At 41.8% G+C, this 10,086-nt stretch overlaps 1 protein-coding gene across 1 annotated transcript in view; it reads left to right on the plus strand.

Moving 5' to 3' along the window:
- LRRC23 (leucine rich repeat containing 23) overlaps positions 1 to 7,869 on the plus strand; it is a 41,937-nt gene extending 34,068 nt beyond the window's left edge. The window contains exons 6-8 of the mRNA XM_078650411.1: positions 4,348 to 4,484; positions 6,968 to 7,211; positions 7,399 to 7,869. Coding sequence (XP_078506537.1) covers positions 4,348 to 4,484; positions 6,968 to 7,211; positions 7,399 to 7,416 — 399 coding nt within the window. The 3' untranslated portion in view covers positions 7,417 to 7,869. The remainder of the gene's footprint in view (positions 1 to 4,347; positions 4,485 to 6,967; positions 7,212 to 7,398) is intronic.
- The last annotated feature ends 2,217 nt before the right edge of the window (positions 7,870 to 10,086 follow it).

Raw genomic sequence — 10,086 nt, forward strand, 5'->3', positions numbered from 1 at the left:
TGCCTCCAACACTCTGCAATTGTTCCTGTAGAGAGGACAGCAGAATTTCATTTCCCACCTACACATTATTATTATTTTTTTTAAATTATTTTTATTTGCATTTTAGAACCATAGAAACATATCAAGCATGTCACATAAGCTCGCCCACCATACCCTGCCCCTCCCCCACTCCCACCTACACATTATTATGACAGTGAAGTATTCAGGTCCCAAGGTGGGACCTCCTCCCCTGTGCAGCCCTATGCATTCCATATCATCTCTTACTGCCTTTCAGGTGGCTCTGAGATGTCTTGTCATCTTGAAATGTCTCCATTAACCTGTCTTTTCTCGGATACTGTTTACGTATGTTGGGAGTTCCTGTTTCCACTTTCAACCTGGATCTGAAAGAGGTCACAGCCCATTCCTGTTTCCTTTATTTCCAATGAGTTGCATTCCTTCCAGTTTTTGCTTTCATTAAAATGTTAACATTTCAGCCCAAGGCCAGCTTGTAAATCAATCCTTCCCTAGGTCAGGTTTTTGTATACCCCATTTGATGTTCAAAGTACAATGTTCCTATTATCTAATATTTATTCAGGTTAATGGGGATTTAAAAAACACATAAAGCTCTCAATTTAAATAATGCCTTTAGGTGCCACAGTGTCCAGCCTGTTAATCCAAACTGTCTTGCACTGTCTGAAGCGTTTGTCCCCATTACCACAAGATGGAAGGGGCATAATGTATTAATTGAACTGAAACTAAACTTGACTTATAGTGTGAGTGAACTCCTAAAGGTTTCTGGCAGCTGGTTGTGTCATGTTCCTCAATATGCTATCAGATTTGTGTTTATTCCATGGATTTTGGTATAGCTCACAATGACAGTTTATTGAGTAATAATTCTATCACACATAATATCCCTTAATTGTGATACATTTTCTTTAATGTGGATGCCTAATTTGATGATATTGTTTCAGTTTGAACAATCCAAGTAGGACTAAGTTCCATTTTGTCCTTTTACTCAGAACATTTGCATTTGTTTTTCTATCTTTTTTCAAACAATCAATCAACCAAAGGCATTTGTAAAGTGTACGGCTGCTTCATCAGAAGGATCCTGGCGCTCAAAGCTTAGGAAGACTGATATCAAGCAGAATCTATCAACATGAGCTAATCAATGTCAAACAAAAAAGTTTCTAATTCTCCTTTAACCCCTTGGCTTGCTGGGGTAATTCCCCTACGGTGCTGGGGAGGAGGGGGGGGATGTCCGCGGCGCCGCTGTGCTCATGACGAGCTCAGCTCGGTATGACTCACAGTGGAGCTGTGCTCATGACGAGCTGAGTTCGTCATAGACCCTCTCACTGATTAACTCTCCTGCACAGGCGGGGAATTTGCCGCGCGTGGGCAGGCCGCGGCCGTTATGATGAGCTCAGCTCGTCATGAGCACACAAGGGGTTAAAGACGGAGACTGGGGGGTGCCTGCGGAGAGTGACAGGCAGAGCATTCCACAGTTTGGCAGTTAAGACCAAGAAGGAGCGGCTACTTGTCTAACTTTAGAACATTTTAGGACCTGCATCAGGCATAGATTATTTGACCTGAGCGATCTGTGTTGCTCATACAGACGAAGGTGCTTATTTACAAGTCCCTTGCGCCACTCGTACGTCACTTTTCCCATGTTAAAAAAGTACGCAAAAGTGGCGCAAGGGGCTTGTAAATAAGCCCCGTAGTTTGTCTCATAGATAGGATGAACCTTCCCCTGCAAACGCTCTGAACTCTAGCGTAAGGGTTTTACATTTAATGTTCCTGATACCTGGCAGCTTCAAATGGGGAGTGATGGGCTGTCGAAAAGGAACTCGCCAAATAAGTCTAGCTGCTGTATTTTGAATGATATGTAGGCTGTTGGAATAGAAAAGCAGGGAGACCCAAATAAAGACTGTTAGCGTAGTCCAGGCGGGAGTTTACCATTGTATGAGCCACTGGTTTTCTTGTATCCTCAGGTACCAGGTGCAGCAGCTTCCTTAGGGCTTTCAGGTTGCAGAAGCCAGCTGATTAAATCTGCTCACTTTGAGCAGAAAAAGAAAGGGACAAAGTCAAAGATTATACCCACATTTCTGGAAGAGGCAATAGGAGTTGGAGGAGGGTGGACCTCTCCCGGCCACCAAAGGTTCATGGGGATGGGATGAGGGTTGGGGCAAGGGGTTAGGCACTAGAACCAAAAAAGAGAAATTCTGTTTGATCGGAGTTCAACTTTCTGCTTTTATCAAGTTTCTCCTTCTCGTAAAATATTTTTTTCAGGAAATACCTTACATTCTATTTTGCCATAACTTAATTAGAGCCTAATGTTCTAAAACATTTTTAAATGCTTTTCGAGACTATAGAATACTGGGTGGTATGTGTTTTCTTTCTTTTCCTTCTGTTTTATGACGGTGGTTGTGTCATACTTAACAGCTTCAGTATGTGCGCCACTTAATTCTTTTCCTCATATCCTCTTTTATAGAATTGGGAAACAATCTTTACAACGCAACTTTTACAACGCACTACCATTACAACGAAACTTTTACAACGCAACATCCATTACATCCCATGCCATTACAACGCAACCATTACAACACATGGCACTACAACGCATACCACTCCAACGCATGTCATTACAACGCATACCATTACAACGCATAACATTACAACGCATAGTACCCTTACACTTCCCAACACTTACCCTACTGTTGCACCCCCTGGAGTTAGAATAGTAATTTTTACCCCTACACTATCCAACACTTACCCTACTGTTGCACCCCCTTGAGTTAGAATAGTAATTTTTACCCCTACACTATCCAACACTTACCCTACTGTTGCACCCCCCTGGAGTTAGAATAGTAATTTTTACCCCTACACTATCCAACACTTACCCTACTGTTGCACCCCCCTGGAGTTAGAATAGTAGTTTTTACCCCTACACTATCCAATACTTACCATACATGCAATGTAATGTTATGCGTTGTAATGGTATGCGTTGTAAAGGTAGTATGCGTTGTAATGGAATGCGTTGTAAAGGTAGTTTTTAAAAATTCGTTGTAATGGCATGCGTTGTAATGGAATGCGTTGTAATGGATGTTGCGTTGTAAAAAATGTGTTGTAAAGGAATGCGTTGTAAAAGTATGCGTTGTAACGTCATACATCCATAGAAGTCAATCACAATAAAATAATACTACCTCTAACCTATTTTTTTAGATCAATTAAAATAATCAGTAACCGTATTGTAGTCCTAATGCTAACCTAAGTCTATAACTAGATCAGTGTGGATAATTGGAATAACATTCAATAAACATATTCTACATTAAATTAAGTTTTACACTACCCTCAATAAAATAAAACTAAACCTTTTTCTAACCCTAATTCTAACCCTATATTTATATATTATTAAATACATTTATTTTATTCCATTTGTTTACCTGTAACCCCAAATGTAAATCGTATTGTTTTAAATAAGTAGGTACACCTAACGCTTACTTTACTCTTTATTAATATTTTTCTTAAATTATGTTTCAATTATTTACAGCAATTCTAACCCTACCCACAAAATTATACCAAATTGTACCAAAGTTTAGTGATATAAATTATGTTTATATAACTCTGTGGGTAAACATCGTTTACCACGAAGTTTTTACAACGCGGTACCTTTAGCACGCATCCCTTACAACGCAAGTCGTTACCACGACTTGCGCTGGAGGGCGCTAAAGGATTAAAAATAGTAAATTTACTATCCAAACACCTTCCCTAGGGTCCACGGGGACTGGTGTTAGAATAGTAAATTATACTATTCGAAATCCGCGCCCCCCAATGCAAGTCGTGGTAACGACTTGCGTTGTAAGGGATGCGTGGTAAAGGGATGCGTTGTGACGGTACGCGTTGTACCGTCATACATCCAACGCTTTAAACCCTTTTGCTAAATTATACCTACCTTGAAAAAATTTTCTGATGCTTTGGATGAGGTTTTGGGATAACTCCATAATACAGAAACGATGCTGATATTATTTTCCAATTATTTACAGTAATAATATATTAGCCCAACTTTTAAACCAAAGTATAGCAATATAAATTATGTACAAATAATTGAGCATTTTTAAACCTAAGGCCAAATTATAACTACCTCAAAACAATTTTTGTGATGCTTTGGGTGGGGTTTTGGTATAACTCCTTTATATAAAAAAAAGTGCTGATAAAATAATGGCGGGAAGTAAAAGCCAAGCAAAGTAACAGGGGTAAAGTGAAGGGTGGACACTGGACTGAGATACGAGAGAGTGTGTGAGGATGGCAGCAATGAGGTGAGTGTGTATCCTGGATGCTAACAAGTAAATCTCTCTATTTATATATCTGCAGGCTCAGAACACTCTGCGTCGCCTGGAAGGTTTGGAGGTGCTGGTCAACCTGACAACACTTCACCTGCGAGACAATCAACTGGAGACCCTCGATGGCTTCTCTGAGCACATGAGGGCACTGCAGTATATGAATCTCAGGTAAATGTCCGGTGCGAGGAAGGGGTGAACGCCACCATGACTCGTGAAGATGGTGTTATTGATAGACACAGTCGCACAGTGGTATAAACGGGCACGGATACTGACTGTGCCGTAAGCTAACACAGGACTGATGATGACGTGGATAGACACCAAGACAAAGAGTGAAATAAACTGCCAGTAAGATGCAGCGCTGTAACCTGACCCTGGACAGATAATGTCACTGATGGACACCATTACACACAGTGGTTTCAACTGGGATGAAGAGAGGCTGTGCCATAAACTGGGCTTGGACGTATGGTGCTACAGATATATCTCTGTATGTACAGTGGTACAGACTATGCTATTTTCTTTCAACAGAGTTTTATATAGCGCAAACGTGACCCGAAGGTATTGGGTATCAGAGCGCTTTACATAGCACCAGTTGCATTACATGACACACATTCATTTTTGTTAGGCACGGGAGATTAAGTGATTTGCTCAGAATCACAGGATGTTGCGCATTCTTGCGGAGACTGGAACCCAGTTCCCCAGAGTTGAGGTCGACCGCCCTAGCCGTTAGGCCAAATCCTCTCCTTATGAACTGACACTGGATTCATGGTGAAATAGATAGACTCTGTGTCTATGAAACAGCGCCATAAACTGACCGTGGATGCATGTTTCTATGGACATTATTACACACAGTGGTATATTCCACCACAAAAAGAGACCATGCCATAACCTGACCCTGGTCAAATTATGTCATAGATAGACGACAGTGCACACAGTAGTATAAACTGCCATCAAGGCAGATCTTGCTGTAATCCGATGCTATTTGTGCGAGTTACTATAGATATCCAACTATCCACAGGCTTCCAACACACATAGGTAATCACTACCATAAACTTTCAGACATTGAAAGGTCTTCATAATAGCTAATGTGTTCTAAGTGCACAGACCAATTGTGTGTGGCTGCCACACATTACAGAAACAGAGGTTATTGTAAGACCCCCTGTAGAATAACACATGCACTGGTAGACTTGGCCTGCCAGGGCTCTCATGAGGGAGGGTGGTATTCTGTACAAGAGGTGTTCCCTGTGCAAATCAAGGAAGGCTCACTGCCACCTGCTTACTTCTTCAAACATAAGTACATCAGCGAAAGTTAACCAGCATTTGATTTGGTCCCCTATATTATCTATTTATGGAAAAACTGGAGGATGATTTAGAAGCTTGTGAGGCAAAATGGACTAGTAAATTAGGGACTGAGTGTGTCAGTCTTGCAAGAAGTATAGAACTTGCAACAAATGTTTTATTTAACGGTCCCTTGAAGAGTCAGCACTTTATGTCAATTTTCGGGCTTTATTATACGCCGGGGAAATTGGCTAAATGGAACTCTGAGCGGGGGACGGGATGCAGCCGGTGTGGCCAGTATGCTGCCGATTCCCCCCATATGCTTTCTAATTTTATAAAGGATGTTGAATTTTTTTATTTCGGTTAGTTTGGGTATACGACTGCAATTATTGGCCATGCTTGTGATTTTTGGGTGTCAAGAAAATACAGCACCCGGCTGGTCGGCTGCTGAGGAGGGTCTTGTCTTTATCTGCATGTCCATGTTCCGTTTATGTATTACATCCCAATGGCTGGACAGTGAACCACCAACGTTTATTAACTGGCAAACCAGACTGCTGTCTATTTACCATCTCGAGATGGCGTTATATAAAACTAAGGGTATCAGAAGGAAAACTCAGGGGAGCAAATTATGGCACCCTATTGCTAAATGGATAGATAAAGTAATTTGGGGACAGGATTTAATGTATCTTTCTTCCTTTTTACTTAAAGTTCATGCTTATATTGTTATTTCATAATGTATAGGCGATGGATGTATATAACCTGTATAATGTTTGGAAAATGATATTTGCTGATGTTTCCTTCTGGCTTTTTTCTGTATTTTTTTTTCTCTGGATGTCTGTCTAATTTTGTTTCTGCTTGCTGACATAAAATTCAATAAATAAAAAAAAATAAACAAATCATTTGATTTGAACTTTGAAGACCATCCCAGGATGGCCTACAAAGTAGCATCCATATATAATTTCAGAGGGGTCCTGATAGAATAATCTATTGGGGTTCTCTGAAGACAAACCTCCCTAAGGGAGCACTGATCTGCTCCCTTAGCTCTGCTAAATGCAATCCAGAGATGACACATACAACAAACAGTGGCTGAAGTTGAACACTGAACAGTGAATTTATTTTACTGCACTCTGGCCCCTCATCAGAAAATATGTTATGGGTAACTTCTTATTAGTGAGTGAAAAATCAGCCTGCCATTTGGTTTTTTAGTTAATTTCCTCCAAGTTCATCTCTTAAATATGTTCACCCTTTATCGACCGTGGGAATAACGTTGGTGGTTGATATTTACTCCAGTCTGTGTTTTTGTACTCCTAATGTGGAGGGTTGAAATATGCTGGGATACATAACGGGTGCCATTTTGTGGCTCTGTCTCTCGACAGGGGGAATCTGATTGCAGACGTGAAAGAGCTGGAGAAGTTGCAGTGCCTGCCCATGCTCAGAGCCCTGTTGTTGCTGGAGAACCCCTGTGCTGATGAAGACGACTACCGCTCCGAGGCCCTTATCGCGCTGCCGCAGTTGGAGCGGCTAGACAAGGAATTCTTCGAACCAGAGGAGAAGCTGGAAGCTGAGGAGAAACGCATGGCTCGCCTGGAAGAAGCGGCCTTGGCTGCAGGAGAGTTACAGGTGAGCAGACATTGAGGAAGATGGCCTTTAGGAGGGAGGATGAACTGTAACAAAAAAAGGACATGCTAGCTTGGAGAGGGGACACCTACCAACTGCATGATGGTGGCACTGGGAGGCAAGAAATCAAGACATAATGGCATTATTGACATGTTCCAGAACTGTACTATATCTCTTTTTCTCTCCACAGGACCCTGAAGGGGAATGACTTGTTCCCCTGGGAGACAGACTCCTGAGAAGAACAGAAGGCTTCAGTATTGAATCAGCCATGTCCCTTGTGGTCGTGACTATTTGCACAGTCGCATAGTTCAACTATGGCCCGAAAGTTGGAATCTGGCAGTAGATCTGGTAGCTGGACCTTCCAGCCAAAAATAAAGCAAGGATTCATCCATCACATGTCGGAGCCTTTGCCAGAGGGATCTGGGACTCTCAAAACCAATGAATGAGGAGCTTCTCTTCTGTGGTCTGACAAATTCTTTGTCATCCCACTGCCTCGTGTCCTTTGTGCCTATTATACGTGTCTGTACTTGGAGAGGAATGTCTATACCAACCGCAAGCCTGTGAGATCTAACTTTATAAAGAGATGCTTTTTATTGACATATCCCTGGGTGTTTCACTCTCTGCCTTTCAAACCAAGTTTATAAAGTCTTGTTTTTATTGAGCTTATCTCGGAGTGTTTTACTTTTGACCTTTAAAAACAAGATTTCAAATGTACGCTTTTTATGGATATATGATTAAACAACTACTACTTAAACCACGAATTCCTCAACCACGAATGCTAAGCCACGAGCAAAGCCAAACCACTATATTCTTAACAACGACTTCCTAAACCACCAAAAAATATTCAATTGGGTCATTACCCGAATATACAACTATGTTCTACAAAAAACACATTTTTGAAACACGGACACAAAATGAAACGTGAATAATTGCAGAGAAATAACTAGTTACATGCAGTTAAATATGTGTTCTACTCGCAGTGAAGTGTTACACTCAAGAACACTCACAACAAGGAAATCTCACACATAAGCTAACTTAAAACTTGGAAGCTACGAATCATTTCAACATATTGGCTGTTAAAAGGGCACGTTGGTTGGACTAAAGGATAATTAATTTATGAAAATGATTATATGCCAGTAGCGTGAGCAGCACACCAGGTGGCGCACATACAGGCACACTGGAAATAGTCCTCGGACGCAATGACACAGACCAGGTAATTTTCCATCGCACACACGTAGGTATAATGAAAACTTGGCAGTGGCACTTGAATAGGAATAGTAAGGCTGAAGGCCTAAGTAAGTGAAGATATCAGAAGACTGGAAAACGGACATACATAGGGCCAGATGTAGGTCGCCAAATACCGGTCGGTAACGGCCGATTTCGGCCGTTACCGACCGGTATTTGGCTTTTGAGATGTAGGTGGGTCTGAATTTACAGAATCGGTATATTTACCGATTCGGTAATTTTACCACTTCGGTATTTTACCGAATCGGTAAATATACCGATTCTGTGAATCCATATGTAGGTGACACTCCTAAGAGTGCCACAGGCCCTTAAGAGTCGGTATTTTACCACCCACTCCTATTGGGTGGTAAAATACCGAATTCAGGTGTGCATGCACATCTGTGCATGCACACCTGTGCCATGTGACACACAGACATGCCCTTAGGGCATGTATGTGTGCCACATGGCACACATGCCTGTATTTGGGGTGCTAGAGAGTGTCAAAGTGACACCCCCTGCACTCTTGCAGGATTCGGTATTTACCGAATCTGTAAATACCGAATCGGTATTTCACATTGAATCCTATGGGCTTCAAGGCCCATAGGAATCAATGTGAAATACCGAATCGGTATTTACAGATTCGGTAAATACCGACTCTTACAGAATCGGTAATTTGTTACCTACATCTGCCTCCTTCCTATTTACCGAGTCTTAAATACCGATTCGGTATGAGTCGGTATTTAAGAGTCGGTAAATAGGAATTACCTACATCTGGCCCTAAGTGTTGTTTTCACCACCGCTCACGGTTACGTTTACACGTGATGCCAAATGCTACACAACTTACCTATTGCTTTCCACCATCATGCTCTATGAATGTAGACTTCAGTTGTCTTGCATAGTAAAGGCACTCTCATACAGCTGAATAGCCTTGGGTAAGATTCATTAATGGGTTTTGGGGACAAGCTCGCGCTTCACCGACGAGTCCCGCCACGATATCACATTTAAAACACTTCCTGCTCCAAGATGGCACCCACAAAAAGGGAGCTTATGAGCCACTCTTTTTTCTGTTCCAAAATGACACCCAGCGATTGTCTAAACACTGTAAGGAAACCCGTAATTCCTTGGGTAATAATGAGCGGTAATACCATGTCTCAGTTCAACTACGATGTTACCTCTCTCCAGTGCCATCTATTGGCCAGTAAGGAGAGTGTTGTTCGTTTAATTCGTGGTTTAGGAAAGTCGTTGTTCTTGTAAGTCGTGATTAACCCCTTCCATGCTGCCGTCGGCCATTGGCCGACGGCAGCACTACCTCGCTGGTGTTGCCGTCGGCCAATGGCCGACGCGGCCCACCCATTTTGCAGAAGTGCAGCACTTCCGCAAAATCGCGGGCGCAGCGAAGGTTAATGATGTCGTGGTTCATATAAAGGTTGTTGTTTTGGATTCGTTGTTCAGTTCAGTCGTTGTAAAGGCCTCATTATTAAGGCTGTATCCTGCTTTTTATCGAACTTTTCCCTGAATGTTTCACTCTTTCCCTTAAACCCAAGTTTTAAAGAAATGTTTTTATTGAATGTATCCCTAAATGTTTCAATCTTTCCCTGAAACACAGATTTTAAAAGATATGCTTTTTTTTAAGTTATCCCTGGGAGTTTCACTA

Source organism: Lissotriton helveticus, chromosome 7 (assembly GCF_964261635.1).
Source record: "Lissotriton helveticus chromosome 7, aLisHel1.1, whole genome shotgun sequence".
NCBI classification, from domain to species: domain Eukaryota; kingdom Metazoa; phylum Chordata; class Amphibia; order Caudata; family Salamandridae; genus Lissotriton; species Lissotriton helveticus.